Source organism: Pipistrellus kuhlii, unplaced genomic scaffold (genome assembly GCF_014108245.1).
Source record: "Pipistrellus kuhlii isolate mPipKuh1 unplaced genomic scaffold, mPipKuh1.p scaffold_m20_p_3, whole genome shotgun sequence".
In the NCBI taxonomy this organism is placed as follows: Eukaryota; Metazoa; Chordata; class Mammalia; order Chiroptera; family Vespertilionidae; genus Pipistrellus; species Pipistrellus kuhlii.
Window position 1 is genome coordinate 8,865,268 of NW_023425529.1, and position 15,429 is coordinate 8,880,696.

Sequence of the window (15,429 nt, forward strand, 5' to 3'; positions counted from 1 at the left end):
CCCTGGACTCTTTGATCTGCAGGCCGATGCTCTATCCACTGAGCCAAATAGACGGGCAATCCTAGCACTTTTCTTTGCTAAGGTCCACCCGGCAAAGTTGATGGATATGACCCTTCCCACTAACCCCCCCAGGGAGCAAAATGTTTTTTAGAAAATTCTATAAAAAGAAAAAAGATAGATTTCAGCATCTATGATGAGATGGACACAAGGTAATTCAGCGGGAAAAAATACTGGAAAACTGTGGTTAAATTTCATCACTTCTACTTGTCAGCGGACTGCTCCGGGGTTTAATTTTCCTCACCAGTAAGTAGGGTCAATGATTCCACTGCATAGGGTTGTTATAGAGATCAGACTAAATCATATATTACAACATTCCCCAAAGGCTGTATCAGCACAGAGAATGAGCAGTGGGCATTCTTCTTATATTTCTTTATAGGCATCCAGTTTGGTCTGTGGAGACAGTACAGCTGATTTAAAAAAAAAATATTTTATTGATTTTTTACAGAGAGAAAGGGAGAGGTATAGAGAGCTAGAAACATCAATGAGAGAGAAACATTGATCAGCTGCCTCCTGCACACCCCCTACTGGGGATGTGCCCACAACCAAGGTACATGCCCTTGACTGGAATCGAACCTGGGACCCTTGAGTCTGCAGGCCGACGCTCTATCCACTGAGCCAAAACAGTACAGGGCAGTACAGCTGATCTTGAATGTAACTTTCCGGAAGTTGGAAGGTAAAGGTGCTCACATTCCCCATATTCAGTTATAAAGTCAATGCAGTTCCAACCCAAATACCAAAGGGATCTGGCTGGTCATCCTTTGTAAACAGAAAGTTGTATGGGACTTCTCAGAAGGAACCTTGAGTGGAATCAACTCAACTGGGACTGCATCCCTTTGTCATTTGTCCTTCTTACTGCCTGGAAAGTGGATGTGATGGCTGGAGCTCCAGCAGCCATGATGGACCTTGAGGCCACTTTAAGGCTGGAAGCATGTGCTGAAGAACAGAAAGACAGGGGGAGCTCCCTCACGGAGCCATCACACTAACTCTGGAGGAGCCACCTCCCGATTTCCTTTATAAGAGCGATAAACTCTTGTATATTTAAGTCACTGTCATTTTGGGTTTACCTTTATGTGCAGGTTATAAGTGTAGCTACTATTATCATATCATATCCATTTATCATAGGGGGTTACAGGAAGGTATGTTTGTTGAGAAACTAGCCAGGGAAGGTGAAAATGGCAAACTTTCTCTCTGTTGGCTCATCGAAGAAGCTATAGCCCAGAGATGGTTCTGATCACCAAGAGAGGCCTAGAGATGAGGTCACCTCGGGGTTAGAAAGGAAGGGAAAAGAATGACAACATGCTTTCCTGCTCCAGGGAAGTGTCTCATCCTGGAAAATAAATGTTCCACCATTAACTAACTAACTAACTAACTAACTAACTAACTAACCTAAAAGCTGCTCCACACATGTAAGAGGAAGGGAGCTCCTTGACACCTGCCCCAGGGCTTAGGTGGGCCAGGATTTATTAGGTTCCTCATACCTGCTTACTTACTCTCAGGGGAGATAGCGCTCAAGGCTGCGAGGAAAAGAGCTTGCTGCCAATGACAGGAAAAAAAAGAACGTCTCTTTGAGATCTAGAAATCTATGTGATCTAGAGATCTTATAAATACACAGCAGCATATCATTATTGGATAGGTTTCATTAAAAAAAAAATGAAATATGAGCCCAAACCGGTTTGGCTCAGTGGACAGAGCATCAGCCTGCGGACTGAAAGGTCCCGGGTTCGATTCCGGTCAGGGTTACCTTGGTTGCGGGCACATCCCCAGTAGGGGGTGTGCAAGAGGCAGCTGATCGATGATTCTCTCTCATCAATGTTTCTAACTTTCTATCCCTCTCTCTTCCTCTCTGTAAAAAAATAAAGAATCAATAAAATATATTTAAAAAATAAAATGAAATATGAGACAAGTACTAAATGGGTCTTCCAGAAAATAAAAAATATATTTTTTATTACCCAGGGCAATGGCTGGGGAATGCTAATAAGGAGCTGCCAACCCCCACCCGTGCAAGGGTACTCACGATGTCACCGTCGGCACCACACTGCACACTCAGCTCGGAGCCTTGCAGGGTCTTCCAGGCAGCAGACCTGGGCAGATCCACCGACAGAACCTGTAACAGCCGGGATGCCACATGAATGCCCCAACCTTGGGCAGAGGAAGGGCCCATAGGAGCTTTGCCAACCAACCAAATTCAGACACAAGTTTCTCTAAGAGTTCTAATAATTCCAGCTTTAAAATGACAATAGGTATACTAAAAAGAGCTAACAATTATAGGCCCTCTAGGAACTTGGATATGCTCTCTGTAGGGAAGGTCTTGCCAGTGGGACTGGGTTCAATCACCCGTCTATGTGTGGGAGTTTACAGAAGATGCGTGTTGGTGTCTGAAGCCAAGGACAGCACTGGGTGGGTTAGGGAAATGGTGCAGGATGCTATTATGGTTGATTGATGTTCCCCCTGCCAAAAGTCAGAGTCATGACCCCCATGACTTAGAAATAAGGTCATTGCAGATTTAATTAGCTAAGGTGAGGTCATACTGGAGTAGGATTGGGCCTCTAATCCAATATGACCGGAGTCCTTATAAGAAGAGAGGAGAGAACGCCAAGTGAAGACAGAAACAGGGAGAAGACAGCTTTGTGATCACAGAGGCAGAGATGAGCGGGATGCGCCCACAAGCCAAGGAATGCCAGGGATTGCCAGCAACCACCAGAAGCCAGGAGGAAAGCATGGACCAGCTTCTTCCTTAGAGCATGGAGGAAGAGCTTCCAGACTTGACTCCAGACTTCCAGTCTCCAGAACTCTGAGACAATACATTTCTGTTGTTTCAAGCTACCCCCCTCCCACCCCCGCCCCAGTTGGTGGTAACTTTTTATGCCAGCCCCAGGAAACAAACAGATCCTATGAATTAAACACAGTTTGGACAGCTGGCTTTTGGGGATTGGACAGGTTTGCTCCTGGAGAGGAACACGGCTGCTGGTCCAGGGTTTTAGCAAGATCTCAACGCCCTGAGCACCGTGGACCGGTTCAGGAATAAAGAACTGATCGCAGTGGAATGAGTCAGTAATTTGCCTAGAAACTTAGGAGTCAGGAGAGAAAGAGTCCTCTGGAGAGACCTGGGGACTGCCGTCCCCAGCCATCTCGCCATGGGAATGATGGAGGCGAGAAAGCTGATCTGCTGTACAAGATGGGAAGGCTGCCACTGGGTATTGGCAAAAGTTAGAAAATAACAGGCAGGTTGGAGCAACAGGCTGAGGTGTGGTAAACTGCAGGGCCAGAGGACGACCCGTCAGAGGACACAGTGGGTTCACTATCTCTGGGTGGCATCACTCCCAGGGCTGCCCTGCACTCGTGTCTGCACGGAAACAAAATACCTTGGCGTCTCGGATCACGTGAAACTTCAGATACTCCTTCAGCTTGTCCTGGTTGTCCGGGTTGAACAGGAAGTCCTGCTGGTCCCGGGGAAGGGCTTGGAGAGCTCGGTCGGAGGGCCAGAAGAGAGTGACTGGGGTGTGGATGGGATTCGTGATGATGCTCAGCAAACCAGTATCCTGAAACACAGGGTCAGTCACATGCTCAGCCAAGCCCAGTGGCAGGGACTAAAGGCAGCTGGGGTCCCCCTCCGTGCCCACCCCGTGGCACAGCCAGAAACTAGAGGCCCACACTCCAGCCATGGGACCCTCCTTTTCTTTTTCTTTTATTGGACCTACATTTTCTTAGAAAGCAAAACAGGAAGTCAAATTCTGGGCTTTTGATAATAGGAAAATAAACTTAAGGGAGTATCTTCAAAAAATTTTATTTTGGCTTCTCTTGCCCAAATATTTTACTTTCTGGAAGACCCATTTAGCACTTGTCTCATATGTCATTAAAAAAAAAAAAAAGGAAGAAACCTATCCAATGTATTTATAAGGTTTCTAGATCACGTAGATAAAAAATAAATTTCCAGATGAATGGAGAGAGGCCATTTTGAGAGCCTCCTATAACCTTGGTGCATCGCACACGTTTTTCCTTACAATTTTCCCAACAAGCCTGGGGAGTAGGTTTTATTAATCCCTCTCATGGAGCCCCGAAGAGCTCTCCTAACTTGCTATAAAAGCCTGTGTTCAACCAGACCCGATGCTCAGGTGTGTGGGGACAGTAAGGTTCTGGGAGTGGGTGGGTGGGCCAAGATGACTTGTGGTTAACATCCGTGGACATTCTCATTTGGAACACCATTTGGAATCTCCATTTCTTCAAAGCTGCCCAGAGAGTCTGAGCCCCAGACCATTTTGAAAATTACTGGGAGATACAGAGATCTGGGGGAGGGGGAGGGGAGAAGGAGAAGCTGGGGTTCTTAGAGCCCTCCGGGGCTTCTGGGAGCAGGAGAGGGAGCCTGGGCGAACCTGATCCCACCTGAGGATCTTCTGCAATACTTGTTTGAACAAGAAGTTTTTCTACTCCATTTGTGGGAATAGCCTCTGAAGTCAAAAGGGTAGAGTCTGCAGTGCAATTTCTACCTGTCTCATGGGCACAGACTCCCCGACTCCACCCCAGCTTCTCCATCGCTGCCATGCAGGCGATAATTCCAGACATGAAGCACCTGGGCCAGGGGCTGGTGCACTGTCAGTCCTTTCCTCCCTCAGCCTTGTGCCCTTTAATTTCTAACTCGGCCATGTATATACCGTAGAGCTGAACAAACCATACAATGTTTTGAGGATGGAGTGGCAGAGAAAGACTTTGTTCTCTGGAAAATTACGACTTCCCCATACAGATCCCAGGATAGCTGGGGTGTGCCCCAAACAAACAAAATGACAGAAAACCAAACCAACAGCACCCTCTCCCCCACAAACACACACACACACACACACACACACACACACACACACACACACAGACACGCACACTTCTTTAGTCCATTTACTCCCTGGGTAACTTTTGTCCTAGGTGTTTACCTGTATTAAGTTGCTAAATTTGGTGTAGCCCTGGTTCATTGCCAGTGTTGTAAGATTTTTCTGCAAAGATGATAAGAATGGGAATGAGACCTTTTCTCATGCAATTCACAAAGCACTTTAACAAAAACTCAACTGGATGCGACCAGGGTAAGATAATACGGCAGGTTCCGTGGATTGGCTCATGGCACCCACCCCAGCTCCTGTCTGCCCTTGACTTTCTGCATTACAGAGGCTAGAAGGCTAAGCACTTCATTTCCCAGACTGCCTTGCAGCTAGAGCCCCATGTGCCATAGGGTTCTCCAAGGAGAAGCGCTTGTATGAGACTTATTAGTGGAAAGGAATAACAGGAGGTGGCAGTGGCTGCTGGCAAGGGAGACCAGATTTTCTTACAAGCACCTCTGGTGCCAGACTTCCGGTGTCCTAGGTGGTGAGGCTGGGACAGGTGGCACTGGCAGAGTTGTTACAGGGGAAGCCAGGGGTTCTCCCTCTGCAGGTGTCCTGGGCTGTGGTGTGCCCAGCTGTGCAGTATCTGGATCAGGCTCCCTGGCTTTCCTGATATTTGGGGATGTCAATTTCTTAAGAAATCCCTTTTTACTTAAGTTAGGCATACCACTGATGTCTGCAATGAAGAACCCTGGCCAAAATGAATAACAATAAAAGCTAAAATTGTCTTTTCTGTCAATTAAGGAGTCTTGGTACAGGTCTAGTTTAGTGATATCTATCTATCATTATCTATCTATCTATCTATCTATCTATCTATCATCTATCTATAATTTCTCCACTTTCTATATCTATGCAAGACTACCTGCCCTTGTGAACAATGAAGAAAACTGATACTTATCTAAAATAGACTCACTTATTTGCTTCTTACTAAGAATAATATTTACTAGGCTTTTCATACTTGCTTGAGATTGAAGCAGTAAAATTAAAACGCCTCTCAATCGGAATGGAGAGAGTAAATTATTAGAACACCGAGTCACTGTGCTGAGAACATGACAGTGAGTTCACCCACCAGAACCCTCCCAGCGGCATCTCTGGGGGTGATAAGCAGGTTTTTGGGAGACAGTAATTTGTCTATGATGTGGATGACTCCATTGGTACTGATGATATCACTGGATATGATCCTCGCTTTACTATTTATATACACCGTGTCCTGGAACCAACCAAAAAAGAGAAAAGAAATGAGTACAAACAGAAAGAGACCCAAGCATTGCTTCTTTCTGAGTGCTCACCGTGTTAAATTATCATTCGAGCGAATGCTTAAGGAGATCTGTGGGCAAAAGCTGAAGATCCGAGTTTAGCCCATTTTTTAATTATGATTATAAAGAGGAAACGGAGATCAGAATGTATTTTTCACCTGGAGAAGTCAATAGCAAACAATCAACCCAAACAGTCATTTCACTGTGATTCTCAAATACGAAATAACAAGTGGATCAAAATTGGCATCTACAATAGTTCACAGGTGCTCTCTGTATCACCAACCCTCCCCTCTGCTCAATATACACTCCCCCCCCCCCCCTTTGCAATGAATCCGACAGCCACCATTTGTGTGTGTGGTGAGGGGAGTGGTCCAGTGTGGTCAGGGGGCTTCCATCCAAAGCTTTCATCCCTCTCCAGCTTCTGAGTAATGCTTCGGAAGGCAGTTCTGCTGACCACCTGAAGATGCCTCGCCTCTGAGTTTGAATTCCAGCTCTCCTATTTACTTACTGTGTGACCCTAGACAAGTTACTTAACTTCTCTGAGCTCAGTTTCTTAATGTATCAATTGAGAAAAATAAGAACATCTATATTATGGGATTATTTTGAGGCGTCTATGAGTGCGTACACATGGAACACTTAGTGGCTGGCATATAGAAATCACAATAGGCACTCGTTATTGTTGTTGCTATTATTTTTGTTATTCCTGCTATGAATGTAAGGAAGAGGAGAAGAAAGGAGGCCCAAGGCAAATGGGCATCTTCCTGAGTGGCCTTTCTTACCTGAGAGGCAGAGAAGACAATCGACTCCCCTTGGAGAGAAGTGACATTTGGGATCAATTTCAGGTTTTCCAGGAGCAGCTGGTGGCAGGCGACCACATGATACCGAAGGACCTGGGGCATCAGGCCCTGTCGGTCCCAGTCTTGAATCTGTAAAGGGAAGGTCAGAGGGTTCCTGCCGCAGCCAGAAGCCTTCGCTCCCCCTTTCTCCGTTGCTGTCTTGTACTCCATGGGCTCCCCCCCATCTCTCCCTCACTCTGGGCCCTGGGAAGTGAGAGTCAGGGTTGGCTTGTGCTCAGGTCAAAGTCTGTTCAGGCAAGAGGGAGAGTGTGACCCTGATTCTTGTCCCGCTTCCACTTGGGATCTCCGGGTGGAAAGGAACTTGGGGTTTCTTTGGTCCAGCATTTTACAACACGTGGCAAAGGACCCCAAGTCCTATTAGATGATACTTAAACAAGAGTTTTCTAGTGAAAGGTACTGGGAAACACTGCATCCGAGAGGTGTCTGGGCCAGATTTAAACCTTTAAGATGGGAGAGATCACAATGCTTCTCCATGTGTGACTCAAAATGCAAACAAAATGACCCATAAGGTAGGGGTAATATAAGCCACATGGTTCTCGCCGTTTTATGATGATAACTCCTCTGATGCTTTAAAAAATCTACCAGGTGTCAATTTTTTTTTTTAAATTACTTTATTGTGTCCCTGCTTTGCTGGTGTCTAAAATGTATGCACAGAGAGGCCATGTGTGCGGTGGTTAATAACACAGACTTTGGGGCATGTTTGAGTCCTTGTACCACCATTGTCTAGTCAGGTGACCTTGGGGAAGTTACTTCTCTCAGTGTCCTGGACTATAAAATAAGGATAATAATAGCACTTTATCACAGGGTTGTCATGAAGAATAAATTAATTAATCTACATAAGGCACTAGAAACATTGTATGGTACACTCCATAAATGTTTGCTACGTTATAATATATTAATGGGCAACCCAGCATGAAGAGTCTTAGTGAAGGTTAGAACACTAAAGGCTCTGATAAGTCCTGCAAAAAAACAACAACCCTCATACCTCTCCTTTCCCCCACACAACCTATTTAAATCTCTTTAATCTAACATCCCCCCCCCCCCTTTTGTTTTTGGTCTATGGGAAGTTTGGATCATTTAAGAATTGCTGATCTACTCCAACTTTCTAATATATTCAGGAATGTCCTTTAGAGGGTCTCTGGCTAGTGGTTATCCCAAATCCACTTGAATGCTTCCCCTGATAGGGGTCCCAATGCTGAGAGGCAGCCCCTTCCATTACTGGTCAACTCCAGCTGTTCTTAAATCTCCCTCCCACAAACGTATCCATTGTTGATTCTGGGGTGACACTGTGTTCTGGTCCCAGGCCTTTTCCATCTGCCTAAGCTCCACGCTTACCCGAATGTCATCATCAAAGGCTGCCGTCATAGGTGCAAAAACGGTGAAGGGGCCTGGACCAGCCAGGTCTCGCACAGCATGCTCCTGTGGGAAGCAAGGTGGGGGCGACATGCGTACGGAACATAAACACAGGCAGGCTCCAAGGGCAGAGGGGGCAGATGGGTGTGGCAGAGGGGGGGGTGGACATTGATGGGGAGATCTGTGCTCCATTTAGTCCCATATTCAAGTTCATTCAGCTCCCTTATCAATGAAATAATACTTTTTAGCTGGTTACCCAAATAACATATGCTTTTTGTATTAACTATTTGAAAGTACAGTATAAAGAAGAAAATAGTTACCCACAATCCCATGCTATTTTCAAGTATTCTTTTCCAGTATCTCTACCACATGCACATGTTTTCCATATTTGGGATATAATACAAATGTAGGACATAGGGTGATTTACTGAATGGTTACAATGGTCTTGTTGCCAATACTAACATCGTATGGTTGTATTTTCTTCTAGATTTTATGATTTTATTTCTCTGGATTTGTATCTTTCATTCTTAATATATCTAGAAATTATTCAGCTGTATAATGTGCAGAAAGATCTACCATAATATGTTCACCCAAAAAGTTAACCAGTTGCCCCAGGAATGCTTCTTTTCTCCACCGTATGATGGCAATTTTTTTTTTATATCTCACTTTTATGTGTAGAACAGGCCAGTGTGACAGTTTTTTTTCCCACTCTTTCATGCTGCCCACTGAGGCATGAAAAGTTCATAAATGACCAACACAGAGTCCCCTCCAGAAATCCAGGTTTCCAGGCTTTCTTCTACCCACACCCATTCCAGAGGCTACAGGCTCATCCCGTATCTGGCCTGAGACTCAGCTCTTACACACACACACACACACACACACACACACACACACACACACACACATTCTTACCAGCAGCTGGAAGAAATATTGGGAAGTTTTGGGGTTCCTGGGAAGCTCCTGGAAACAGAGAGAGGGCAGTTCACTTAGTGTCCGTGAACTATAGACAAGAACAACAGAGGGTTACTGCAAGGCAGTGTCTCTAAGATCGAGAGCATCTGTCATCCTGTCAGCTGGGACTGTGCTGCTATAAACCTTTTCCAGCTCCACCTACAGCTGATGCTCAGGGTGACTATGTGGACATACTGTGAGTTACAAGATCCTTCTGGAATCTCTACCCGATTGAGCCATTTCCAGAAACATCTGAGCTTTAGTATTTTTTAAAAGTTCAATTATTATTATTATTATTATTATTATTATTATTATTATTTAAACAACAGACATTTATTTTTGTCACTGTTGTGGAGGCTGGAAGTCCAAGATCAAGGTGTCAGTAGGTCTGGCTTCTTCTGAGGCCTCCCTCCTTGGCTTGCAGATCACCATGGCTTTCTTACTGTGCCCTCACATGGCCTTTCCTGTGTGTGTGTATACCTGGGGTCTCTTTTTGTGTGTTAAAGTTCAAGTATCTTTTTAAAAAATAAGTTCTAGATTTATGGCAGACTTGGTTTCTCTATTAACATGAATTTTTGATCAGATGAAATGCTCTAGCCTGTCTTTAAATCTAATAACGGATTTTCATTATAACAGGTAGATCCCTATGAATATCTTACAGCCTCACCTCCATGCCCTGGCAGCATGCCCATGCCTTCGAGGCACTGTAGTTCTCTGTGCCTGTTGCACACATCATCTCATTTCATACTTACGACAACCTGACATGGCCAGTACCATTCTTTTCTCTTACACATTAGAAAATGAATGCACAGGGAGGCGATGCAATCTGCCCAAGGTCACATGACTAACTGGCAGAGCTGAATCCAAACCCAGAGGCTTCTGACTCTAGAACTGTCCATCTGAATCACTACATTCCGGGTCAAATGGATTCCCATGGAGAGATCACATTTGTTTTCACTGCCAATGAATGTCAAGACAGTCAGTCCCCTGGTTAGAGCGCTTCCCATGTTACACAACTCTTGCATGTCCCTTAGCAACCTGGACCTCGGCGCGGTGGGGGAAGCAGAGGTGACTTCACGGAACATGAATGGGTTTTACCTGATGGATGTTGCCGCGGCAGATGAACCCATCCCCGATGTAGTTCGGCTTGCAAGTACAGGTCCTCTCTTCTCCCGTGTGGTTGCAGATGGCAAACTCACTACAGCCGCCATTTCTCTGGTAAGATTTCCAAGGGATGGGGGATCGGAGTCAGATCAGGAAGCTTGCCAGTTGTGCCAATGATCACAAAGCATCTTGTATTGAGGTTTATTTTTTACCTCCTCTCTGACCGGTTTGCAATATCTGCCCTTTTCCTGACGTTACCTTCCAATCCCCTACAGCTGTAGGGGCTGCCTTCCTCCCCAGCCTTGTATCCCAAGTCAGAAGGTGCATCTGAGCAAGCCTCCAGCTCTATATTGGTAAGCCCACAATTGCCCAGTGGGAATTTCTTGGCACCTGGGGCTTAACTAGAAAGGTCCTGGTCTCGGTTGACTCCTCCCATCATTAGGTTAAACTCAGATCCCACCATAGGAGAGGTAGCAGTCACCAACTAGAAGGCAATAGGTATAAAATGATGCCAAACATTGTCCTTGTCAGCAAAGAGCTTATAACTGAGGAAGGCAGGGCAGAGGCCTAAGCTATGGACAAAGCAAAGTGCAGTCCAAAGCCAATCTCCATGGGAACACCAAGAAGGGCTCTGAGAGCCTAAGCAGAGTTCTTAAGAGGGGAATAATGGAAAGATCCAGAAAAACAAATCCAATGAGGCTGAACAGGGAAGGTCACCAGTCTTCAAGGCCAGCTGCAAAACCTCCCCTCCCAACCCCCATTCCAAAAGTATTTGTGGACATGATATTTCAGCCCAGGAGTGACCTACCACCCAGATTCCTGCCTCACTGACGCAGCTCAGAGAGCTGCTTAAGAAAAATGACTCCTGCCTTGCCAGTGTGGCTCAGTGGTTGAGCGTGGACCTATGAATCAGGTTGAATCCTGGTTAAGGCACATGCCCAGATTGCAGGCTCAATCCCCAGTATGGAGTGTGCAGGAGGCAGTCAATCCATGATTCTCTCTCATCATCGATGTTTCTCTATCTCCCTCTCTCTCCTTACCTCTCTCAGAAATTCTGGGGTACACCATTGGCCTGAACCTGAACTCATAGTGACTTCCCAGTGCCTGGGATCTAGAGAATGCTCATCGACCAAGCGTCCATTGTGCTGAAACCAGAGTTTCCCCAATAAACCACTGGAACATGGAGGAGAAAAGAGCCTCAAGCCCAAAGCAGCTCAGAGGAGATCACCCCAACACCCATCTCCTGGAAGGGAGATAGGAGGCACTCCCGCCTAACCCTGGAGGGTCTGGGCCCCAGAGCTGGACTCACGGTTAAGCAGGTGTTGATGAGAATGCAGACCTTCCCATCCCCAGTGTATCTCGGCAAGCAGTTGCAGACAGCCTGTGCAGGAGGAGAGGGACACGGGCCATTTCTCAGAAGGACTCTGCTGGCTCTCACACTGGGACCCCAGAGCGGTATCGGTAATGGGTAATGGTAATGTTAGAAGATTCTATCTTGGTGAGACCTGTTCTATAATGACATCTGTCACCTTACATTTTAGCACCTTTGACACACTTTTCCCTAGCACTGGGATCGCCTAACTATCCTATCTTTGTTACCAAGAGACTTTATTTTTTAAATTTTGCTATATTATTTGGTCCCTTGTTCTGGGCACTCGCTCTTCTCTCTTTCCAGTGGGTAAAGGCTCAGTAGCAAGGAAGCTAAGCTCTCGCCCACACCCATTTATACTCAGTTCTTGTTCATTTCCCTCTGTCTCGCCACCCCCTCAACCCAACCTCCCTTCTCCCCCTACCTGCCCCCCGGCACCAGCCAAAGGCGGTGCCAGGGGATGGCTCTGCAGTCAAATCAGTTGCACACGGGGAAATAATCAGTCAATTCCACTGTTTGACTAACGAAGTTGGTGGGGGATTTCAAGATGAGGGAGGGGACTCTGTCTGTGGGGAGTTTGGGACTATCTACTTCACCCCCGTATTCCATGTGCCCTGATCAGGAGCTCCTGAGCCTGGGGGTGAGTGGGGCTGAAACCCAGTCTGTTCTATTTACCAACCAGAAGAAGGAGTACCTGCTCCTGATGGGTGTCCCCAAGGGATGGCTTTTCTAATTCACATGAAAGCCTCCCACACAGGAGAGGTGGCTCTGGTCTGGCATCTACTTGTTAGAACTTGAACTCATTGGTTGGCCAGTCAGGACCAAAGGGTTGGTTTTCACTCCTCCTCCTCCTCAACTTCATTACAGGCCCTGACCTGGGCTCCAGCCTTTACCAAGACGCCCACCAGCCAGTGCTCCTGTCTCAGAGATCAACCCTGTGTCTAGGGTTGCCTTCTAGGTCAGAGGAAGACTTTAAAGGCCCAGAGCACCAAAAAGTCATAGGGTTTCCCCATTCCACATGTAGAAATAAGAGCACTATCGAATCCCCAAATAGATACAAGGTAGACTCATATTGACTGTTCTGGTTGTCCTCATGACTATACATGGAAACACCAGAGATGATTCTTTCAAAATAAATAGTATTTTTCTTATTTTTGGGTGCTTTTGGTGCTTGCTTGATCTGCCCATGGGTATGCCTGGCACTATTTCTAACGGCTCAACAAGGTAAGTAGAACATCATCATCCAGTTATTGATATATGTGATCTCCTGTGGACCACTGGGCTGCTCCTAATGTGACAGGGACTGAGGGAGGCGGAGCTTGGGTTCCTGAGCTACAGCTTTTCAGCCTCTTCTCACCTCCTTCCTCCCCTGCCCGCCCCCACCTCTCCCCCCCCCCATCCCCGTGACCTTTCCTCTCCTTTGGAACGCCCAAACATGCTCATCAGGTCCACTGTGATAGGGAACAGAAGGCTGACATGTGGCCTAAAAATGTTAGGTTTCGCTGTAGTGCATGGATTTCAGAGCCCCAAGCCAAAGAAAAATGGTGGGATTCTGGGAATCAGAAAGGTGAGAGAAAGGGAGATGTTGTTGGCGACCTTCTAGATGCTTCTGGAACCACATAGTGTATGGAGAAGCTGACTCTCACCACTTTAGGAAAGCCTCTGTTTTAAGTACCCTTTGTCTCCCCTCCCATTTCTCCTCCTTTGCCAAGAATGGCCTTTTTTTTTTTTTTTTTTTTTTTTTTTTTTTTTTTTTTTAATGCTTTCAGAATTTCCCCTAAAGTATTTGTTTTCTCCGAAGGTCCCTGCTCAGCCCCCTTCTCTCAGGCTTGGGTCTAAAGACCTCTAGCCCCTCCGGGAGGCGGGGCTCACCTGGTTGGGTCCTGTCTGCGTGCATTCTGCGTGCCTGTGACAGCCACCATGGTTCTCCAAACACGGGTTGATCTCTTTAAAACAAAAAGCCGACACCTGGCATGAGAATTGAACCTCATTCTCAAGGAAAGGCATCTTGGGCCAGCCAGGAGAGCAGATGTCAACGTGTGATTCAGCTTTCTGACAACTCAGGGCAGCAGTGACCTGACAGGGAGCCTACCGGACACGGGTTCTCAAAGAGACTCTCTGGGAGTGGGGGTGGGGTGTGGTAGGCCATGGGAGCACAGGCATAATCTGCGGTGTGGATCTCCCCTCTGCTAAGCGAATCTGAGTGTTTGCAGCCAAGAACTAGAAATAATAGGATCCTAGAGTCCAGTCCAACAGGCTATGAATGATTTAGGAATTTAAAAAATCACTGCAACCATCATAATATAATTGGTTCAGGAGAGAGTCTTTAGTAGATGATAATTTTGGGTTATATTTCCACGAGGAGCAGAGGATTTGCTCGGTGTTAAAGCATCTCCCCACTGGTTGCTTATTAGCAGCAAAGAGAAAAAGGTAGCTGTACGAATGGAGAAGCCAGACAGCACCTGACCAGTGGTCAAAATTAACACCACAAACGAGAGGCAGTTGGAAATCACAAGCTTCTAGTGTGATACCCTGAGAAGGATGCAATGTCACTCGTGTGATAGTGGGCCTGGAATGCGGAACCCAAATATAATCAAGAAAAAACTTCAGACAAACCCCAAAGGAAGGACATGTTGGGGAAAAAAAAAGTTGGGTGGTGAACACTATTTCAAAATGTCAATGTCATCAAAGACAAAGCAAGGCTGAGGAACCATTCCAGGTCAAAGGAGACTAGAAACATGATAACTACACGCAGTTCCCAACCTTAGCCTGGATACTGCAGTAGGAGGAAAAAGTGTCAGAAAAGGACATTATTGGGGTCAACTGAAAAACTTAGAATATAAATGGTAATTAGACAAAAGTATTATATAAAAAAATAAATGTACTAAAACTGATAATTACTGTAGTTATGTAAGAGTCGACCCTCATTTCCCAATACACTCAAGCATTTAAGGATAAAGGCAATATTCTCAATGGTCACATTTCCTCATCTTCAGACCTTCCCAGAGAGACTGAAAGATGGTCCAACATCATCCACACATCAGGATCCTACAACAGGGCTCTCACTCTTAAACCACTGCCCCTGGACGGATGAGGGATGGTACGTACCTAGGCACACGATGCCATCGCCCGCATAGCCTTCCTTGCACAGGCACACTCGGCTTCCTGGGGTGGTTCTTTTACAGGCAGCCTTGGCAGAGCAACCTCCATTGCTGACCTCGCAGGCATTGATGGCTGTGGAAGAGAGAGAGATGGCACAGAGTAGAGAGGGGCGGGAGAGGGAAAAAAAAAATTGATGCACTTTGATTTGTCATCGAGAAATGGGAATACTTCAGAACGGCAGACATTGGATCAATGTGGACAATTCAAAAGGATGCAAAGTATCAAATATCTTCACTGGTGAAGTCTACCAAACATTAAAAGAAGACTAAACACCCAATTTTCACAAACTCTTCCAAAAGCTAGAAGAGAAAGGAAGACCTCCTAATTCATTTTATGATGCCAGATAAAGCCATCACAAGAAAACGAAAAACCAATAATCTTAAATATAAACACAAAAATCCCTAAAGAACATACCCACAAGTCAAATTCAGCAATGCATAAAAAAAGATTAAACA

At 45.9% G+C, this 15,429-nt stretch overlaps 1 protein-coding gene across 1 annotated transcript in view; it reads right to left on the bottom strand.

Annotated features, from left to right (window-relative positions):
- Nucleotides 1–15,429, bottom strand: part of STAB2 (stabilin 2) — a 117,961-nt gene that overhangs the window by 29,095 nt on the left and 73,437 nt on the right. The window contains exons 42-52 of the mRNA XM_036457457.2: nucleotides 14,921–15,046; nucleotides 13,685–13,758; nucleotides 11,753–11,824; nucleotides 10,438–10,554; nucleotides 9,301–9,348; nucleotides 8,371–8,454; nucleotides 6,958–7,104; nucleotides 5,992–6,132; nucleotides 4,980–5,039; nucleotides 3,423–3,599; nucleotides 2,075–2,164 (exon numbers count right to left, since the gene is read on the bottom strand). Of these exons, the coding sequence (XP_036313350.1) occupies nucleotides 2,075–2,164; nucleotides 3,423–3,599; nucleotides 4,980–5,039; nucleotides 5,992–6,132; nucleotides 6,958–7,104; nucleotides 8,371–8,454; nucleotides 9,301–9,348; nucleotides 10,438–10,554; nucleotides 11,753–11,824; nucleotides 13,685–13,758; nucleotides 14,921–15,046 (1,136 nt within the window). The remainder of the gene's footprint in view (nucleotides 1–2,074; nucleotides 2,165–3,422; nucleotides 3,600–4,979; nucleotides 5,040–5,991; nucleotides 6,133–6,957; nucleotides 7,105–8,370; nucleotides 8,455–9,300; nucleotides 9,349–10,437; nucleotides 10,555–11,752; nucleotides 11,825–13,684; nucleotides 13,759–14,920; nucleotides 15,047–15,429) is intronic.